At 52.3% G+C, this 19,541-nt stretch overlaps 9 protein-coding genes across 9 annotated transcripts; 4 read left to right on the forward strand and 5 right to left on the reverse strand.

Moving 5' to 3' along the window:
- Positions 1-1,232: 1,232 nt before the first annotated feature.
- Asppvi_006451 (rRNA 2'-O-methyltransferase fibrillarin-like protein) lies at positions 1,233-3,218 on the reverse strand (the record flags this gene model as incomplete). Its single annotated transcript, XM_043302354.1, has 5 exons — positions 1,233-2,310; positions 2,363-2,631; positions 2,685-2,866; positions 2,920-2,967; positions 3,035-3,218. 5 exons carry the CDS (start codon positions 3,216-3,218, stop codon positions 1,233-1,235), a joined length of 1,761 nt encoding a protein of 586 aa, XP_043158289.1.
- Positions 3,219-3,426: 208 nt separating this feature from the next.
- Asppvi_006452 (RING finger domain protein) lies at positions 3,427-4,572 on the forward strand (the record flags this gene model as incomplete). The annotated part of the gene is made up of 2 exons (XM_043302355.1): positions 3,427-3,637; positions 3,701-4,572. The coding sequence occupies 2 exons, from the start codon at positions 3,427-3,429 to the stop codon at positions 4,570-4,572; spliced, it is 1,083 nt and encodes a 360-aa protein (XP_043158290.1).
- A 183-nt stretch (positions 4,573-4,755) lies between these two features.
- On the reverse strand, positions 4,756-6,428 carry sld2 (the record flags this gene model as incomplete). Its single annotated transcript, XM_043302356.1, has 2 exons — positions 4,756-6,227; positions 6,287-6,428. The coding sequence occupies 2 exons, from the start codon at positions 6,426-6,428 to the stop codon at positions 4,756-4,758; spliced, it is 1,614 nt and encodes a 537-aa protein (XP_043158291.1).
- Positions 6,429-7,218: 790 nt separating this feature from the next.
- Positions 7,219-8,135, forward strand: Asppvi_006454 (sucrase/ferredoxin-like domain-containing protein; the record flags this gene model as incomplete). The annotated part of the gene is made up of 2 exons (XM_043302357.1): positions 7,219-7,503; positions 7,557-8,135. The coding sequence occupies 2 exons, from the start codon at positions 7,219-7,221 to the stop codon at positions 8,133-8,135; spliced, it is 864 nt and encodes a 287-aa protein (XP_043158292.1).
- An 871-nt stretch (positions 8,136-9,006) lies between these two features.
- On the forward strand, positions 9,007-11,641 carry Asppvi_006455 (putative C6 transcription factor; the record flags this gene model as incomplete). Its single annotated transcript, XM_043302358.1, has 4 exons — positions 9,007-9,660; positions 9,714-10,992; positions 11,056-11,510; positions 11,567-11,641. The coding sequence occupies 4 exons, from the start codon at positions 9,007-9,009 to the stop codon at positions 11,639-11,641; spliced, it is 2,463 nt and encodes an 820-aa protein (XP_043158293.1).
- A 1,146-nt stretch (positions 11,642-12,787) lies between these two features.
- Asppvi_006456 (endo 1,5-alpha-arabinase) lies at positions 12,788-14,188 on the forward strand (the record flags this gene model as incomplete). Its single annotated transcript, XM_043302359.1, has 6 exons — positions 12,788-13,587; positions 13,637-13,824; positions 13,869-13,897; positions 13,945-14,000; positions 14,047-14,123; positions 14,169-14,188. The coding sequence occupies 6 exons, from the start codon at positions 12,788-12,790 to the stop codon at positions 14,186-14,188; spliced, it is 1,170 nt and encodes a 389-aa protein (XP_043158294.1).
- A 158-nt stretch (positions 14,189-14,346) lies between these two features.
- On the reverse strand, positions 14,347-15,147 carry Asppvi_006457 (SDR family NAD(P)-dependent oxidoreductase; the record flags this gene model as incomplete). Its single annotated transcript, XM_043302360.1, has 2 exons — positions 14,347-14,536; positions 14,585-15,147. 2 exons carry the CDS (start codon positions 15,145-15,147, stop codon positions 14,347-14,349), a joined length of 753 nt encoding a protein of 250 aa, XP_043158295.1.
- Positions 15,148-15,564: 417 nt separating this feature from the next.
- Positions 15,565-18,159, reverse strand: Asppvi_006458 (glycoside hydrolase family 95 protein; the record flags this gene model as incomplete). Its single annotated transcript, XM_043302361.1, has 6 exons — positions 15,565-16,323; positions 16,380-16,611; positions 16,659-17,516; positions 17,572-17,828; positions 17,881-17,963; positions 18,015-18,159. The coding sequence occupies 6 exons, from the start codon at positions 18,157-18,159 to the stop codon at positions 15,565-15,567; spliced, it is 2,334 nt and encodes a 777-aa protein (XP_043158296.1).
- Positions 18,160-18,966: 807 nt separating this feature from the next.
- Positions 18,967-19,539, reverse strand: Asppvi_006459 (extracellular proline-rich protein; the record flags this gene model as incomplete). Its single annotated transcript, XM_043302362.1, has 1 exon — positions 18,967-19,539. One exon carries the CDS (start codon positions 19,537-19,539, stop codon positions 18,967-18,969), a length of 573 nt encoding a protein of 190 aa, XP_043158297.1.
- Between the last annotated feature and the right edge of the window lie 2 nt (positions 19,540-19,541).

The following is a 19,541-nucleotide window of genomic DNA, read 5'->3' on the forward strand; positions in this document are numbered from 1 at the left end:
CTGAATAAAGTGCAATGAGGACTAGGGGCATCTCCCATAAACCCGTGGAGTAACCTGGAGACGGAAATCAGCCGGTAGGGAATGGGACTTCGGTCCAGAAGCATGCTGATTAGGCCGTCTGGGGCTAAAATCGACGATAATAAGGCCCTCAAGGTGAAGGGCCTGTAAAAATTCAAGCGCATTGGAGAATTAAATCGTATTTGTCTCCAAGCCATCGTGGGAGTCCAACTTTAGCCGGGGACTCATCTCGACGCTTGAAAGGGAGTCACCAGACATTCCGATTCTGCAGTACAGCCAACTAACGAAGAATCGACCAGTTCCAGTACGGTGTCAGTGCGGCCTCAGATTTTAGCCAAAGTTCGAGGTTACACTCGTTCCTTAACGGAATGGACTCATTTCCCCTAGATTAGGTCTGCTTGACAGCCGAGAGGGGTCTAATTAGCCACATGGCGCTAATGTACTGGAATCCGCAAGAGGGGAAAATGCGGACCGAATGTGCGCGGGGATGTTTGTTGCATGGAGAAGTTCGGATCATCTGAGGAATGTGTTGTAAAGAATAGATAGATCTTAAGGGAGAACAGAGAGTAGTCTGGATAGACATGGAGCCGATAGTGGATCTTCGATTCCCCTTCTCCCTTAATAACTCGGAGGTTCTAACTCTTCCAGACAGGTACTAGAAAAAAATATCTATGTAGTGTGTTTCAATCAGAAAGAAAAGAAAGAACGCCACTCTTCAGGCAAAAAGATCCGATGATCTGATGGACTGATGCATGGTTGTTTCTGCGGTCTGCCTCCTGCAGCGGTCTTCAATTGCATATTCCAATCGTTCTCGATGGCTGCGACAATAAGCCGAAACCGACTGACAGAAACATGGGACACAGTAGGATGTAACAGGTAGAGGGAGAAAAGTTCCACATATTTCAGGACATCTTGTATCACTTCCAAGCGCCTAGTTGCTAATTGTAAGAGAATATGGGAAATACCATGGCTGGTGATTTGCAACATAACGTCCGGCTTGCATTTCGATCCTGAGCCAGATGCTAAAATTCTCAAGGGTGTCAAAACGGCGAGCATAAAAGCCGGTCACGCTGGATCAATCAATTGGAAAGCATCATTTCACACCCCAGATAAGACTCCGACGCCGAGATCGACCGTAGGAACAATGGATATTATCAAAGACAAATAAGATGCAGCAATTCCCACGGAAATAAACCCTAATCGCCAGCTCAGTATTAGTAGTTCATAACAGGTCCAGCACCTCCTGGTCCAGGCTTGTCTTCGTAACCGCCATCATAACCGCCATGATCATCCAAGGATCGATAACCAGCAGGACCGCTATCGCGCCCACGGCCTCGACCACGCGCGCCTCCACGACTTGAGTGGCCCTTACCTCGTGGCGCTCCTCCACGGCCGCGACCACCGCGGTGCGAGCCACCACGGCGTGGTCCATCATCATGATGGCGGCTGTTTCCACCATAACGGGAATTATAGTATGGCTGCGGCCTTGTCTGGGATAGCAGCTCATCATTCTGAGTGGATTGCGGATACAGGATATCCTGATCACGTTCTTGCTGATGGCGTCTCTTGCGGTTCTTGTTCAAGAACTGACTCTCCCATTCGCCCTCATGGGGGTTCTCTTCTTCCACACGCAAAACCATTTTCTCACCGACGACAGTTTCAAAAGTCAGAGCTTTCTCGGCTGGTACAGGATGCCAGTTCTGAATCTTGCCTGCATCAATAGGACGAGCGCCTTTGCGCACAGCTAGAACTATCACGGGCAATGGATTCTCTGTGTAGTACTTCTCCGTCGCAGGAACAGGAGCCACTCGAGCAGCCCACACCTTGTTCTCAAAGACGGCAGTCCCAGTGACCTGCCAGGTGAGCTTTTTGCCAATGCCGCCGACCTTGTTCAGAATAGATCGAGGGGCAGGGCGCGGGGTAATGAGGACACTGTTAGCCATATACTTCAGATCATTGGATTCAGCAAGCCCAGAGGGCAGAAGCGGGGTCAGTAGTTGGCTGATCAAACGATTCGAGTCTGCGTTAGATATAAGATATCCAGTGTAGAAAATGGTGCGCTTGATGCGCAGACGACCATATGGCGACCGGGTCATATTCGATGAAGCTTCGCGGATAGACTTATTGTGGGAATTGATCATACGCTGTACCTCGGCAGTTTCAACTACAGGGGAGAGGAAGGTGCATCCTTCCGCGACCTGAATCACTTCCGCATTGATCGGCTTCCGAGGTGCTGGCACAACCTGCAGTGACCGGTTCAAATCCTCGAAGAAGTCTCGGAAGCCCTTGACACTAGCAACAAATGAGTGATCTCTCAGGAACGGGCGTCTGAAAAGTGGCTTACTGCTTCACTCGATCTTCATAGACCCGAATCTCGTCGGCCTGCTCATAAGTGAGAACGAGGTCTTGAAGGAAGGTTTGTTTGAACTCCATGGTGGTTGAAAAGCGTTCGCTCTTGGGTCCCACTTCAGGCTTGAGACAGATGAGATCAAACTCCAGTTTTCTGCTGTCCACCATGCGCCGAATAATGTCCGCGAAGCCATTCTCACTTCGGCCCGTCAGAAGTACTGTGAGGGCGTCCTTCTGCTCCATACTCAGCTTGACCAGCCGTACCTGCGGCCAGTCAGCGAACCATGCCAAACCATCCAAGGCATTTTAAGTCACACAATCTGTTCATTCCACCAGCCATTCCAAGCTCGCGGCTCCTCCTTGGCCAAGCCTTCTCCTGTAGCTGCGAGCAATGCCGGGTCGTGCCACCACCCTCCATTTGTGAAACTTTCCAGGCTTTGTAGAAATCCGATCGTCGGKCCATTCCAAAGTTGCGGATTCGGCAAGGGACTCAGGAATACTGCACAATATAAGCTTCGAAATAGAGAAGCAACTGCGAATGGGAGCTCTCACAGGTGTTGTCGAAGTCGTACACATGAATAGCTCTTACCTGCGATACCGCTGTTGTATGTAGAGAGTTAGTAATGAAGTTCAAGATATTTAGTCCAGGTGAAAACAGATCTCGCACCTGGTAAATCTCTGTTGATGATGGACCACCGCTTCAACCCTGTTATGGTGCGTGAGGTAAGTTGATTGCCATTCGCAAGGCTCGAGAAGCCATTTCCATTGGCTTTCCCTCTTGCCATACTTGCGGCAGAGCTAAGAGGAGCAAAGTAATTATCAGCAATGGCAGATTTGGCCGACCTCATCATTTTTCCACCATGGGTTCCAGCGTTGCGTGTTGCGTTGGTGAATCTCAACTCGCCGCAGGTTTTGGTTTTTCCCGCCACAACGTGACCTACGCCCGCAGAAGTAGTATCAACCGAGCGGCGCTCTCTCTTCGCCGATGACATCCATTTAACCAAAACTGTCACAGATCGATCCCCTTTACTTGAAAATCAGTCTGATGTCTGATGTCTGATGTCTGGAGATGTCGACGTGCGACAGGAGATCCTGCAGAAAACGCTCCAAGAAGTAGCGCAAGAGGACAATGGTGACGATGTGGCTAACCCATGCGTCATCTGCCTGGAAGCAATCACAGAACCAGCTGTCACGGAGCCTTGCGCACATGCGAATTTCGACTTTTTATGTATCGTGAGCTGGCTGGAGCTGCGCCGCAACTGTCCGCTATGTACGTCTCACTATGTCTGCCTTTAGACCTCGCTTTCGGTTCACTTCAGACTGACGTTCCTAGGCAAAAGCGATGTTCGCACTGTCAAGTACGAGCTCGAGAACCCTCAAGGACCGAAGTTTTACAAGCTACCTCCGGTTCCTCCCTCCGCTACCAATGCGCCCGTCTCGATACCTCCTCATCACCGAGGGCGGTTACCCCGTGGTCCTCGCCACCGACGACGACCCGCAGAAAGCCCACGGCCTCGGGACCCGGACGATCCCCTAGTACGGCGACAATATATCTACCGTCATCAGCTCTACTCTCTAAGAGTCGGCTCGAACCGTCTCTCTCAGTACCGCGAACTATTGCCAGAATCGTTCAATCGTGACGAAGAGCTGGTCTCTCGAGCACGGAAATGGATACGGCGCGAGCTTAGGGTGTTTACTTTCTTGAATCCGGAAGGGGAGCCAGAACCAGGCCCTAGTCGGGTGGCTCGGCCTGGTCAACAGCGACTTGAAAGCCGACGGGGGAATAATGCCGAGTTTTTACTCGAGTACGTTATTGCGATTCTCCGCACTGTTGATATCAAGGGCAGTGCGGGGCAGGCGGAAGAGCTCTTGCGCGATTTCCTAGGGAGAGACAATGCGCGCTTGTTTTTGCATGAGTTGCAGGCCTGGTTGCGCAGCCCTTACACGTCACTGGAGGATTGGGATCGCCACGTTCAGTACGAGGATAGTACTCCTGGTGGCTCCTTGGCTCGGCCAGCTGGGGGAGAATCCGAGGTCTCTGATCGGACCGCGACTCCAGTCTACCGAGGCGCACAACGCTCATTCCGCGGGAGAGTATCAAAACCTTATCGGCCCCGGGGGTACCAACCACAAGGCAGATCGAGAGATGCCTTGGCGCAAGTGAGACGGCTACAATATGCACGGGACAGATATATTCCTGATTAACGGTTGGAATTACTCCGAAGGTCACTTTTGTTACAGGATAATGAGGCATGCCAGATAGAATAACGCTGTAGAATATAGACTAATGCATGTATGGCCAAATGGTATCTTCAATGCTGTATGTGTGGTAGTCATTCCTCGTGAGTACTGTAGATGCAGATCTTCCTTAAACAATTCACCGCCCGCCTATCTCCTACGAAAGCGTCCAGCGCCCCGGCCTTTACTGTTCTTGTTTCGAATCTTCAAAGAGCGGTAGTTTGCATGCGCCTCCGGGTTCACCTTGCGCGCGCGAACCTTCTTGGTCTCCTCTTGTTCCACCACCGGCTTGGTGGCTTTCGCCGGACGTTCTGCTGGCTGTGGCTGTACAACCCCGATAGCTTCTTTCATCTTCTCCGAGAAGCTCTTGCTCTTCGTGACAGGTCTGGTATCCTCCCCGTAGTCCGGATCGGAATCGAGGTCTGGCTCCGACATGGTGTGAAGCGAGACTTGATCATCTTCATCGTCAAAGTTCTCATCTTGATTTTCACCAAACGCTGCGTCGAGCGTCCTCGGCTGCTGTGTTTCGGGGACTGCTGCAAGCTCTGCGGCATCCTCATCGGCTGCCTGGTGTTCGCTTTCATCGTCCGATATCGAGCCCTGCGGCTTTGAGGTTGGCTTCGAGATGACAGGTTGCATGCGCACCCTGCGCGTTGTACGTTTCTGCCCCTTCTTCTTCCAGGGCCGGCCGATGTTGCCAGCGGGCGCCTGGCTATCGGCGACTTCGACGTTCAGTGCTGCCTGCTCCGCCTCAATCTCGCGGAGGACGTCCAATTCGTCTTCCAGCCGTTCCTCTTCCATGTCGCGTAGTCCCTGCACTAGCGCTGAGAGGCCCTTTCCGACAAATTGTGGCGGTTTGCGCACAGCGATCGGGCTCAGGCCGTCGGGGTTGGCAGAGTGAGAGGTGGCGTATCGCGCTGAGTTTGACCGTCGCAAGAAAGACGGCGTCTCGGACCCGGTCACGTCGTTGGCGATGCCGTCGGGATTGGCCTGAGAGCTCTGGTTCTTTTCAGTAATGTGGTTGTGATCCTCAACCATTGCGGAATAGCGGAGCGTGGTCGGGGTCGCAAATAGCGCTGACAGCATCCACTTCTTCCCGGACGATGCGGGGGTGCGTCCGGCTCTCGGGCTCTCCTCTTCTCCCTCTTCGTCTTCTTCCATGATTGTGTCCATGGTCTTTCGTTTCGATGGGGTCTGCACATTTGCGGTACGTACGCTTGCCACGCGATCTGCTGAGGGCGTTGCTGTGCTTCCGCCGGATTCCGATAAGAGGTCGAAAAGACCTAGAGCCTTTCCATCGCGTTGAGGGGTAGGACCGATGGCTGCTTTCAGCGGTGTACGGTGTGTTGATGGACTGAAGAGTCTGCGCAATGCCGTAGGCGAGATATAAGGATCGACCTGGGACGGGTGGGAATTTGAGATTCGATTCTTGGATGGCGTCTCAAAAGCACCTTTGGCGGTTTTTCTTGGCGTAGACGTATTCTGAGCTGTATCCGGGCCATCCTTGGATGTGTGTTTGCGTTTCTTGGGTCGTTCTTCTAACTGGACAGACTTGGGATCGTCTGGGTTTCCCGAGGACGATTCGAGCGCTTTCAGTCGAGAGTACTCCTTATATTTGGCAGCTGTTTATAGTGCAGTGTCAGTTTCTCTTCTACCTGAAGCTGAAGGTGTACTATCATACCTATTTCAGGGACCTTTTTAATATCATTCCGCTCAGCTTTCCTCCCACCATTTTGCGCTGCAAAGGCCCTCTCCCACTCTTTGAGTTCCGCGCGCAGATTTGCGGACTGAGTCACGATCTCAGAAATGGCGGCACTTGCCATTTTTCATGTCGAGCTTCAATTGATTTTAGATCCTATCGCAGCGACAGATTACTAGAACGGATATCAGTGGTTCAGCCATCTCTCTGCTGAGCGGACAAATCGACCGCCCCTTGACGCGGTCGCGAATCAATTAACGCGGGTTTGACAGCGCGGGTGACGTAGCGCGTCACTACCACTGGACAATCACATGACAGGTCTCAACGGGTAAAACTATAGGGCATAGGGCAGTGTTTGAGGGTTATCCTCGTGCTTCCTTGATGCAATTTGAGGTAAATTAAGATTTAGAAGTGGCTTGCTTTCTTGACTGTGCCTTTGTGGCTGCGTGTCGGGTGCATACTGAGAGATAACTTAGCAAATAATGAAGCAGAGATAGATGTATTGAAAGGTGTCCAGGTCACAGCGCAGTAAAGCCTACTAGAATCGCCTTGCATTTTGCMGAGACTATGAACAACACGCGACATGAGGTTCATATGGTGCCAAAATGCGCCATGACTACTAGTAAGACAGGCGATTGGGCATCTCCAGTCCAAGACCATATTCTGGCCCGAAGCTGGTCTTTTGAGGCAGCAACGTTCGGGGATAACGCCAGCTCGGGATTTTCGGTCTTATGCAGCTCGGAGTTGACGCATCTACAAGTATTTATAGTAGGGGTGGTAATCAGACAATCCTTCGACTATCGTCGCCTGTGTCTTCAAATTCATTTGTTGGCCATTAGATAAGCTCCTCACTGTTTGGTTGGTCATAAACATCTACGGATTTTTTTTGTCGCGAGCGCAAATCCCGAACCGCGATGTTACGATCACTTTTATCATTTGGTCAGCGGAACACGGAGTACATCTTTCCCACCGTTGATCCAAAAAAGGATGGACCAGACTGCAAGCAAGATTGCGCCGATTGCACGGTCGAATTTCCGTCCAAGGTGAAAATCGAGAGCTTGACGCCACTCTACGGACACATCAAACGATTCGATACGCATGTACTGGTGGCTACGGGAAAGTCAGACTGGGTTGAAAAAGTGACGCAAGAGAAGGGCAGCTTGATGGAAGCATTAGACTCTGTCAAGCCACGACATGGTGTACGTATCTCTCCAGGGTTTTACGTATGGTATCGTCTCTCTGACAGAGCTAGCGAATCATGATATCTGCGTCAAATCTCCGTTCGCCGGAGAACTATGAGACCGAGAAGGAAAGCGAGGGAAATACCGTGCTGATTCTACCTTCATTCACGTTTGTGGACGCCGTAAAGCCCGCTGATGTGCGAGAGCTGGTTGAACGCTACATCGACACGCCGCAGGATGCTAGAACCTCGCAGTCGAATTCTGCGCTTCTGTCACGACCGTGCGAGTATGATTATGTCGTGCTCTTGTGCTCGCATAAAAAACGAGATGCCCGTTGCGGGATCACGGCGCCGTTGATCAAGAAAGAGCTTGAAAGACATCTGCGTCCTCTGGACCTATATCGCGATGCACATGATGAGCGTCCCGGGGGTGTTGGGATATTCTTCGTCTCACATGTCGGTGGTCATAAATTTGCGGCTAATGTTATGGTCTATCGCAAGAAGGAGCAGCAGATGATCTGGTTGGCGCGGGTCAGGCCGGAACATTGCGAGGGCATTGTGAAATACACCCTTTTGCAGGGCAAAGTGGTACATCCGGAGAGTCAGCTTAGAGGAGGTTTTGATCGACTTCGGGGATTGACGAGTTGGTGATTGGATTATGGTATAATAATGAAGAAACTTTAACTAATGAAAATGAAAACTGGCATACCACACGAGGACATAAGCGGTATATGCTCGTTTACATCAATCCACTAACTGATAGTGTTGAGGCGCCGAGCGATCCTTCGTATTCGGCGTTCCTACGCCCCTCAACACGGAACGTCCGGGGGACTAGGGCTGGCGAAAAAGGCTTGCCGTCAGGCTTGCAATCTGACTCGCTTGTACTGTAGCCTTGTTGTCAAAATTCGGCAGACTACGCCTTGCTGAGTCTAAGCTTAGAAATCATCCCTCTTTCGGATATGACGCTTAGGCAACAAGATTTCTGGGCTGAGCAGTATGGTGAATTGCTGACACGGAGCCATACATGGGCTGAAATAAGGTAGGTCCATGTATGGTAAGATTGCTGTAAAGGACAACTGGATGACAGTATCTAGCACACCGTGGTTTATTAAGGCTGATTTCCGGCGTTATCGATTTGTCGATGTTTAAGAGAGATGAACCCCCTTATATAAGGTACGTAGATAGACTAGACTAGACTACCAGCGATGAGAGTCGAAGTTGAGCGGATCGAGTATGACGGCCGAGGACGATCTGGTCCCTGAGACCCTTAGGCCTTACTTCTGTCACAATACGACAAACAAGTGAGACCTTTGCGGAGGGGATTGCCCGATCGGGTTAAGAAGCCCGGTGGGCCACACACGTAAGCTTGCTGAACCGTTTCCGCTTGTTCCTATGAAAAGCCCCGAGCCTGCGCCCGCTTGCTGGTAAGTTTCAAGAAAGAAAAAAAGATGAGAAAGAAGAATGAAGCATCGTTGGAAGTCGCCAGTTTCAACATAATAATGGCAATGATGTATTATCGATCATGACCGAAATTCAGCAGAAAATGGGGCCTCCAGACACGGAGCTGCCACAACCGCCAGAGCAACGCGTGCGCAAGAGGCGCAGACGCACTATGGCATGCACGCAGTGTCGCAGCAGAAAGCTCCGGTGCGATCGCGAATATCCCACATGCGGCCGATGTCTGAAGAGCAAGACCCCTACCAAATGCACCTATGAGGATGGCTTCCTGTGGCAGCAACCCAATACAGTTGCATCGCCCGTCTTCTCCGACCGAGGTTCCACAGCACTGGCTCAGATGCCCCGAGTTGATCGGGCACCCGCACTCGCTACCCCAAACTCGGGGATAAGCAGTCTGCCGCCTCCGCCCCAACCACCACCGCTGCCATCTACACCGCATGGCCGCCATGGAGAAGAGAAAAGGAGCTTTCTCGAGACTGTTCTCGGGGCCCCCAAAGCGGGTGTCAACCAGGAACCGTATGTGAACACCGAAGTGCTTCAGCGGCCCCGGCATCCTCCTGAGAATCGGCACGAGGCCCAGTCACTGCCGTTGGAAGATGACGACGAGCTCGCATCGCCTTCCCAGCAGCTAGACATCCTGCCACGTATGATGATGCGAGGTAAGGAGACCAAGACTCGGTTCAACGGGTCGGGCATACTTGCCAACTTGATCGCACAGGTAAGGTACTACCATATGCGATTTGAGTTTCTTGCTGGTTAATGCTGTGGCAGTTCCCAGATATCAGGTCATTTGCGGAGGAGGTCCGACTGTCGAGTCCGAACCTTACACAGCTGCGCTTCGACCTGGAACGGGTAAAGAGGGGGCTGTGGAAAAGAAAGCCGTTGAATGAGTCGATCCCACTGCCGGACACAAAGTCGCTCATCGACATGCTGCCCTCCCGTCGAACAGTTGATGAACTGGTGGTCTTGTATCTGACTTGTATCGAGTCCACGCATCGTATTCTTCACGTTCCGTCCTTTCTCAAGGAGCTGGACGAGTTCTGGGCGCAAAAGGACAATCCAGATTTGGTGTCAACTGGCTTTGTCGTGCAACTCCTCCTAGTTCTCGCTTGTGCTTGGAACCTAGCAGACTTTGATACTCTCCAGCTGAAGAACGAAGTTAGCCTGAAATGCTATACGCCGGTGGAGTGGGTTCTGCACGTCGAAAAGTGGCTGGATAACGCACATATCAAACGGCCAGAGATTACGGCTCTCCGAATGCAGATTCTCCTAATCATTGCCCAAAATAGTTTTGGGATGAAACGCAGCCAAGCCTGGCTTGCTACGGGAACACTGGTCAAACAGGCCATGATTGCTGGGTACCATCGTGATCCTAGCCGGTACACCAAGATCTCCGTCTTTAATAAGGAGATGCGCAGGCGGATCTGGGCAACCATTGTAGAACTCGACCTTCAGGTTGCCCTTGAACGAGGCATGCCCCCCTCGGTTCAAGAATCGGACTATGATACAGCTCCGGCCTCGAACATCAACGACAATGAAATCCAGGAGACCAGTACCGAGCTTCCTGGAGAGAGACCGCTCCACGAAATAACCGACTCGTCTTTCCAGGCAGTTCTCACGCAATCACTCCCATTGCGCCTCAAAGCGTGCGCTCTGATGCATTCTCCGCGGATCAGCTGCCGCTACGAGGAGATTCAACGTTTGGACTGGGAGCTCGGGAGATATCTTCAGAAAATCCCTGCGTGGCCCATTGCAGAGAATGACGACTATCAGAGCAAGAACAAAGTCACTCTACTCAAATCCCTCCTGGAGACCAAAATCGCTCACAGTCTTTTGTCTGTTCATACTCCTTTCGCAATCGAAGCCCCACGGGAGCCACTCTTTGCACCCTCTGCGCGTTCGCGCCTCGAGGTCGCCACCCTCATTCTTTCCAACCAAAAGCGCCTTCATGAAACGTCGAAACAATTGTCTCTCTGCAATTTTGGGGAGTGGACCATACAGGCATTCTGTACAGTATGTCAGATATTGCACGCAGGGAATAGCACCCATGGTGAGTCGTCCCGTTTGCGAATCTCGGATTGGCTCGGATGTGGTTTTTAACATTCACTCGTAGCATCTTCTCCTATATTCCTCACTCATACGCTACCTGGGCTTCCCGAATCCCTCGTTTCGTTGCTCGAGATGGTCTTGGCCTCGGTTGAGACGCGGCTTCTGCTTGTGGTCAAGGGCGCAAAGGAGTACTTCTTCATGTCGACGCTCCTGGCATTGGTGAAGGCGAAATTGTGGCCGGTGCAGGCGAACGTTTACAAGCAAGAGGTAGTCGACCGGGTGATCTATTTTGCGCAGACCCTCTTTTCGCGGCATGCGAATTGCACTCACTTGGGCGATCGAGGGCAAGGCTGCTTCGGAACAGATCAGGTGAATGCTGGCCGCCTCCCACTTCCTATCGTCCACTCCGCTGACACCCTTCTCTTCCAGGTCCCTAGCATGACTTCTGGCCCCAGTTTGGCGCCTCCTCTGGCCGCAGACCTGAACGGCGCCCTGCAATCACCAGACTTCTGTATCGCGGTGAGTACCCGAACCCAATTCCAATTCACTCGCATCTCTGATGGTTTGGAATCTAGCCTTATGGAGAAATAGACCCATTCCTGGAGGTCTTCAACTGGGCGGACTTGACGGGAATCACTCTTGACGAATGACGCCAAAATGATATGGGCTGGAACCGATAACGATCCCTGATGTATCATTGTTTATTTCTTCTATGTATAACCTGTCCTCCGTACGATGCACTAGTGTTGTTTGTTGGCCGGGATGTAGTCCCCTTCTCCGTCATAGTGGGTTTCGGGATGTTATCCACCCTTGGCCTACGAAGGTCTGATCTCATCCGGGTTGATCCCGATCGGGATGACCTCTTCCCTGTACATATTGTAGCATGATATAACATGATCTTCGATGAACGCAGTGATGTCCTCATAGCTTGAGAAGCATGATAAAGGCAGGGGAAGATATCGAATTGAGCTTAGAACTAGTTAACCAGTTTGCTGGAGCCTGGAGGCTGGAGCTTGAACATCCACTGATCTACAAGTGGCCCACATGCCAAGTAATTTAGGTAACTAATCAGCGGTATTAACTTTCAGTACCTGAATAGGAGCATCCCTTGCTATTCTCAGGTACTCAAGAAAAACATAGCATAGGAGAATATTGTTGAAATGTATGTGAATGCTTAGGTGCCATGTCTGAGAGGGTACCCTTCCAATCGGATGCGCCGTGCGGAGTACATCATAAAGTTTACCTAGGTACAGTACGGAGTATTTTCAGGGACCATTCCTCTCTTCTCCCAGTGACTTTGGCTCTCGCCCCTGAAGTGCGGTGGAGAATGGTGGAGAATCTCCCCCTAGCTCAACAGGGGGAAATGGCACGATCCACAGGGGATGATTCCGTGATCCAGTTGGATACACTCAGATACCTACCAGTAATACTGTATCTGACAAGCTTTTTCTTAATCCGAAACGTGCACTAAACTGTCTGACCCCTCGACTAGTGCGGAACACTGCTGCCTTAGCAATGATGTGTTATTATTCTTCTGGGCTCAGCTGGAGGCCAGTCTAGTCTAGACACTATCATCACATATTCTCCAGGCGTCCATTTCACACCTTGTTGCACCCAGAGCGTTGACGCTTCCATCTCATTACTGTCTTGGCGTCAGTGACATGGTATCATCTCTGTTGACTCGATCATGATGAGCATTGTTCCTTGACTGCTTATATTTCAAGAGACCAGTTAGTGGTCAATTTCCTGAAATTTGTCACCTACTATCACGACAAAAGAGGGAAAGTGACGACGCAATGTGCCGAATACGGCTCCTGCTACAGGCCTCCCTACTCTTCCACCAAGCAGTAGTCGGATCGCCATCCTTATCATCCAAAGAAAAGGCAGCCCTCTTCTCCAATACGGATAAGTACCCGCTCCCCAACCAGGGCAATGTCGTCGCCCATGACCCCAACATTGTCGAATACAACGACAATTTCTACCTCTTCATAGGAGGCGTCCACATCCCCATCAGCAAGGCCTCGAGTCTCGACGGGCCCTGGACAAGGGTCGGAACAGTCCTAGATGGACCCAGCATCATCGAGAAACAGAACCGGACTCGACCCTGGGCGCCGACAACGGTCCAGCACAACGGCTCTTTTTACTGCTACTACACGATCAGCACCCCCGGCAGCCGCAACAGCTCCATCGGCGTCGCGACGACCGATTCACTCGACAGCGGGAAATGGACCGATCACGGAGCGCTGATCAACACGGGGTCCGGGACGCTGTCGCACATCTACCCCTACAACGAGTCGAACGCAATCGATGCGTCGTTTATCGTCGACAATGCGACGGGGAAGCCGTATTTGAACTACGGCAGTTACTGGCACGGGATTTTCCAGGTCCCCCTGGCTGCGGATCTGCTCTCAGTCGAGGATGCGGAGCACCCGCACGCGATCAATCTTGCGTACTTGCCGACGGACAACTTCAAGCCGATAGAGGGCTCGTGGATGAGTTTTCGGGACCCGTATTATTATCTCTGGGCCAGTCATGGGAGGTGCTGCCGGTTTGGGGACGGTCAGCATGCCAAGGATTTTCCGGCAATGGGACAAGAGTTGGTTATTTCTCTGCGGTTTTTGTGTCAGGCTGGCTGATTTGAACAGGTATGAGATTCGCGTGGGAAGGTCAACCAGTGTGACTGGACCTTTCCAGGATAAAGACGGCAAGAACCTCACGGATGGTGGTGGGACCGTTGTGTACGCCTCGAACCATGGTGTTGTTTATGCGCCTGGGGGAATTGGTGTGTTGCCTGCGAACGAGAAGCACCCTGAGATCCTGTATTATCACTACCGTGAGTCAATTCCTTCACTTTGTGTGTCTGCGCTGACTTGACAGTGAATACATCAATGGGCTTAAGAGATGATGTGAGTTGAGATCAGGACTAAGTAATGAAAGTACTGACAAGCTGAAGGACGCACGCTTGGGCTGGAGTTACCTCGACTACCAGGATGGATGGCCAGTGGTCAAGTACGTGCATTACCCTTCAGCAGAAGACACCAACTGACCCTTGCAGAGCCGTGGAGAACAGCGGAAAGAACAGCGGAACGGCCAATCGTTCAAACTGTATTCTCAGTATATCCGCTTTGATAGGTACGCGTTCTGTCAATTACGCAGACTCTGAGCTGACAGATACAGTGGGGTATATTCTGATGTGACGATTACCCATGAGTGGCATATCGCATCTTACCTGTATATAGATGAATGGTCCGACTGTACAAACGCTCCAAGCTTATAGATACCCTTGTCGCTACTTAATGAATGATGCATGCATTGCTCACACCTCACACCTCGTATCTCATAGATCATATCCAGCTCAAGGATCCCAACCACCGTCCACATTCAGAACCAAGCCGGTCGTATACGAGGAGGCATCACTCAGCAGAAACAGCACAGACTGCGCGGCTTCATCGGCCGTCCCAAGGCGCGGGATGATCGTGGGCATAGCATTCAGCGTGCCCTGAATATCACGAGCCTTGTCAACCAGCGGCGTTTGGATAGTCCCACTGCAGACATTAGCAACATCTCAGAAGACAATTAGACTGTCAACTTACGGAGCAATCGCATTGACTCTGATAGCCGGGCCAACCTCCTTCGCCACACTCTTCGTCAACCCCACAACTCCATGCTTGGTCGTCGAATACGCCGCATGCAGCGCAAACCCTCTCAGCCCCTGGATACTCGCCGCATTGACGATACTGCCCTCGCCGGCGGTCGCCGCAATACTCCTCACCTCCGCCCGCAGACAGTACATCATCCCCGTGAGATTCACCCTGAGCAGAAAATCCCACTCCTCATCATCCTGCTCAACAAGCTTCCCAACCCCGTGCTTCCGCCCAATCGTCCCCGCCATGTTCGCCGCGCCGTCCAGCCGCCCGAACTTCTGCACCGTGGCGTCGATCCACGCATCCACAGAAGCAGAGGACCCCACGTCCACGACCGTTGTGAGGACCGTCTCGCTGTCGGAGCCGAGTTTCGCGAATGCGCTGGCCAGCACGTTGGCGTCGATGTCTGCGAGGGAGAGGCGCGCGCCGCGGGCGTGCAGTTGCTGCGCGACGGCTAGGCCGATCCCTGCGACGCCGGTTACGGCGTAGACTTTGTTTTTGACGGAGTCCATGGCAACCTTTGTTACTTGGTTATAGATGTTGTGTGGTGTGTAGAGGTGAGAACTACGTGGTTGTTTGTTGTCTTGAGAGGGGTAATCGGAGTATATCCGGGACAAGATGAGGGGATGGGTTAGCATTTTAGCCATTTATCCGGTGGATTGCAGATCATGGGGAAAATACCCCAGAGATATAGATAGTGCATGACTGGCGGTTGGGTTAATGAAGGATCCTTCTAAGAGTAGGAAACAGACTAGAATCGTACTCGTAGTGCATGACTATGTCTAATATCCACGGCACTCCGCCCTATCAGCTTCTGCTAGATTCAACCAGGATCTAAACAGGAATCGTGTTATTCAAGTTTTTGATTTCATCACAGTAGTCTTACTGTCTTCCTCCTTCAAGAATTGAATTGAATTGAATTGACGGCCTCAACAACGAATGGCATCACCCCCCTTAACATAGAACTCTACTTTCCGGCCTCCCCTCCCAGACAAATCAGTCCGACAAGACCTCACAACCCCATCCTCATCCCATCGAAAGTCCACCTTTCCACCCCCCCTCAACCGTACCCCAGTTACACTCCCCCCGCCCCACGCCACCGGGATCGCCGGCCCCAGGAGCACAGCTTGCACCTCCCTCGCTCCATCCAAATCCCTCACAAGCATAGCCATCACCGCCCCCAAGATCCCATAATTGGCATCGATCTGAAACGGCGGGTTACCGGAGTACATGTCCAGCCCATTCGCCGCGAAATTCTTCTCGATGGCGAGGGTGAGCTCGCCGTATGCGTTGCTTGTCTCATTGAGGAGGGCCCAGCACGCGCTGCGCCAGACCTTTCCCCAGCCTGTGTTCGAGTCTTCGATTCCGGAGCCGCGGGATGTAAGCGTTGTAGCTACCGCGTCGGTGATGGTATTGTTGTGGCCGTGCACTGAGGAGATGGAGTAGCCCGGGTACCATCCGTAGAGGTTTGAGAGGTGGCGGTGGGTGTCATTTCGAGTGTCGAGGTCGAGTTTCCACTCTTGGATCTGGCCCCAGGACCCGATGTGGATGCCGGTGTCGAGGGAAGCGAATTTGGAGGCGATGGCGGAGTGGAAAGTGGCGTCGGTGTCGCCTGAGATGTTCCAGCCGCGGAGGACGTGGTCGAAGAGTTCCCAGATGAGTTGTTGGTAGTGGGTGCAGCCGAAGGTCTGTCTACTTAGCTTTGCTTGGGGAGAGGGGAGGAGAGGGAGGAACATGGACATACCGTTGGACCGTGTTCTGGCGAGTTGCAGGGATTGACGACCCAGGTTCCGTCGTTAAAGTGCTTGTCCTGGACGAGCTGCGAGAGCCAGAACTGAGCTGACCCCTTGAGGATTGGGTAGCCGACTGTTTGGTACCATTTGGTGTCCCGCGTATAGTCGAAATGATCCCAGACATGCTGGGACATCCACGCGTTGACGGCGGGATAGTTGGCCCATTGTGCCGTGTCTTTCATCCTGCATGTATTGTCAGTAAGGACAATGACCAGGGATGCAGGACGTACGCGGTATGCCCGAAAATATTCATCTCGTCGTGCGTCACCCATCCTTCGGCGTTATACAACAGCCTCGCTGTCTCTGCACCGCGCGGCAACCAGGTCTCGAGCATATAAGTCCAGAGAGGCTCCGTCTGCCCGCCTAGCCCAGTCTGCTCGACGCCCCAGTGGTTCATCTGCAGGTTGATGTTGGCATGATAATCCGCGCTCCACGCMGGGGAGTACTGTTCCGTCCAGAGCCCTTGCAGATTCGGCGGAAGGCTCCCTGGTCGCGAGGACGAGAGGAACAGGTACCGACCATAGTCGAAGAGCAGGTTTTCGACGTACGGGTCGCCCGGCTGCTTGTAGGCCGTGATGAGCTCAGTTGTCGGCTTGCTGGCGGAGTTGTGTGGGTCTGGGAGGGTGAGGGTGAAGCCATCAAAGATGCTCTGAAAGTCCTTGACATGCGCCGACTTTAGCCGTGAATAAGGCTTCCCGGCTGCATTGGACGCTGTCTTTAGCACATCATCATAGGGCTCCTTTCCTCTGAAAGAGAACCCGGCTGCCGCATTTCCCTTGGAAACATCGTAATCCGTTCCGGCTGCAACCACAATGACAATCTCCCTCTGACCCCCTGGCACACGGACTGCAGATTGCGCACATAGATCACTCTTCAAGCCAGGAACTACTACCGTCGCCCTAGCATTATACCGCATCCCAATGCCCGGAAGCGTCCGCCCATACAGACTGATACTATTCCCCGAGCAGCTGACATTCGGCTCCGGCGCCGCAAGCTGATTCTCCAGATTGATCGCGACAGCGGGGAGACTTGTATTCGACGCAAGCCGGTAAACGCATACGTTGTCAGGATACGAGCAGAATGCCTCCCTGTCTTCACGTCAAAATTTTGTCTTCTCATCCCATTCCCATCCCGTCAACCTACCTCTGAACACACCCATCTCCCACACAGAACCGATCCCCATACACCCCCGTCCGCAGATCCAGACTCCGCCTGTAATCAGCCACATTGCCCAGATCCCCCAGATCAACCGTCAAATTCGCCAAAACCTGGTATGACCCGTAATGCGGAAACTCGCCCAGCAACGCAGAGACATTCCCCGTGCCGTTCTGGAAGATCCACTCCCTGATGCCGGGGAGGGCATCTGCCTTGGAGATGTTGGGATTACCTCCAGAATAGTCCTTTCCAGTGTAAGCATTGATTTGTTTGTAGTACTCTGTGAGGGATACGTACTGGAGTCTCGAATGGACCACCACGCCACAGTGAATCAATATTCAAATTGATGATTTCCTTCCCCGGGAGCCCGAGGGGCATTGCTATCATCGTTAGAATTGAACTTTAATTGAAGAGGAATAGGCGTAGCATACCTCCCAACCGACCATTTCCTAATGGAAACGCAGTAGTTATGAGATCCGCATAGCTACCGGGGGAATCCGACCAGAGGGATCTGGCTGTCGCCAGGGGAAGGAGAGCTGAAGCTAGGGCGAGGTACATGGTTAGCTCTGCATTCATTTCGATTGAAATAGAGGAGGAAGACATATAAATACTGTAGCATTGATCGACATACTAGTTGGAGTAAAAGTGAGGGGTATGATTGATTAAGTTGATCCGGGGATAATTTGCAGCTGCAGTTGTCGTTTTATTTAGCCGGAATTCATCTCTACATTCTGTGCGGTTGTATCATTTCAATTGATCATATTGTGATTGTTTGCCAGTGATTTCGAGTTTTGCCATATACTGTGGCATTGTTGACGGGGCATGGCCTGTAACAGTCGATTTGGCAGCGGGCAAGCAGAGTCCTGCGGATAGGGCATCATGTAACTCCCTTGATTTGGCTGGAGGCTTGACATAATTGCCTTAGGAATATCCTTAGGGTAAATCTAAACAACATATCAAATAGTCATTGACACCTATCCACAGATCGCCGCACGGCGCAGCATACTGAAAGCTGGAGGGAATAAAAGATAGGAAGAACTGGAGGTTAGTAGATCAGACGGAATGCTTCTAGCATATTCACCAGAGAATCAATCCCCAATGTTATGTAGAGAATGTTACGCTGGGGGTGCTATAGAAATGACGGCCAATCTGCAGCTGACTGCCTAAATGCCTTCTCAGTTGAAGGATTGTATGGGGATTGCAAACTCATTGCTTTCTAGATACACAAAACAAGACCATTCTAGAACAGAAAAGACAGCATATACATAATACCTCAGGTACCCTATCCAGCAGCGTACCAAAAGCGTCACACTTTTCCTCGCCCCCACCCATTATCGTCAATTGCCTCAACTTCCACCATCGACCGCAGTTGCTGCAGCTCACTCAGCCCCTGAAAGGGAAGCCGGAAGGAGTTGCGCTGGGAGTAGGGGCCACACTCGGAGTAGGTGTGATGCTTGGGTAGCCCGGAAACCCGCCAGTAGGAGAGCCTCCGCTAGGCCCAGACGGACGGCCAGTTGGCTTTGGCCCTCCGGGAAAGCCACCACTCGGGTGCGGCCACGGCCAAGGCCAGCCGGGGACGCCGGATGGGTGGTGGTGACGGTGATGAGCTTCCTCGCGCTTTTCGTAGTCTCCGCTACCACCCAGTCCGGGGAAGTCGGGGAAACCGGATTCAGTGGGCGCGCCGGATGGAATAGGGAATGGGAACCCAGTTGGAAAGCCGGACGGAATAGGGAATGGAAATCCAGTTGGGAAGCCGGTAGGGACGCCCGAAGGAATAGGGAATGGGAAACCGGTAGGGACGCCCGAAGGAATAGAGAATGGGAGGCTACCAGAGCCACCAGAGCCAGAGCCGCCAGATGGGAAAGAGAAAGGCAGGTCGGCTTCCTTGGCAACAGGTGCGGGCAAGGCGAGGGCACAGCCCAAAAAGCCCAACGTCGCTGCGATGGAGAGCTTCATTT

The sequence above is a fragment of the Aspergillus pseudoviridinutans genome (genome assembly GCF_018340605.1).
Source record: "Aspergillus pseudoviridinutans IFM 55266 DNA, scaffold_4, whole genome shotgun sequence".
Lineage (NCBI taxonomy): Eukaryota > Fungi > Ascomycota > Eurotiomycetes > Eurotiales > Aspergillaceae > Aspergillus > Aspergillus pseudoviridinutans.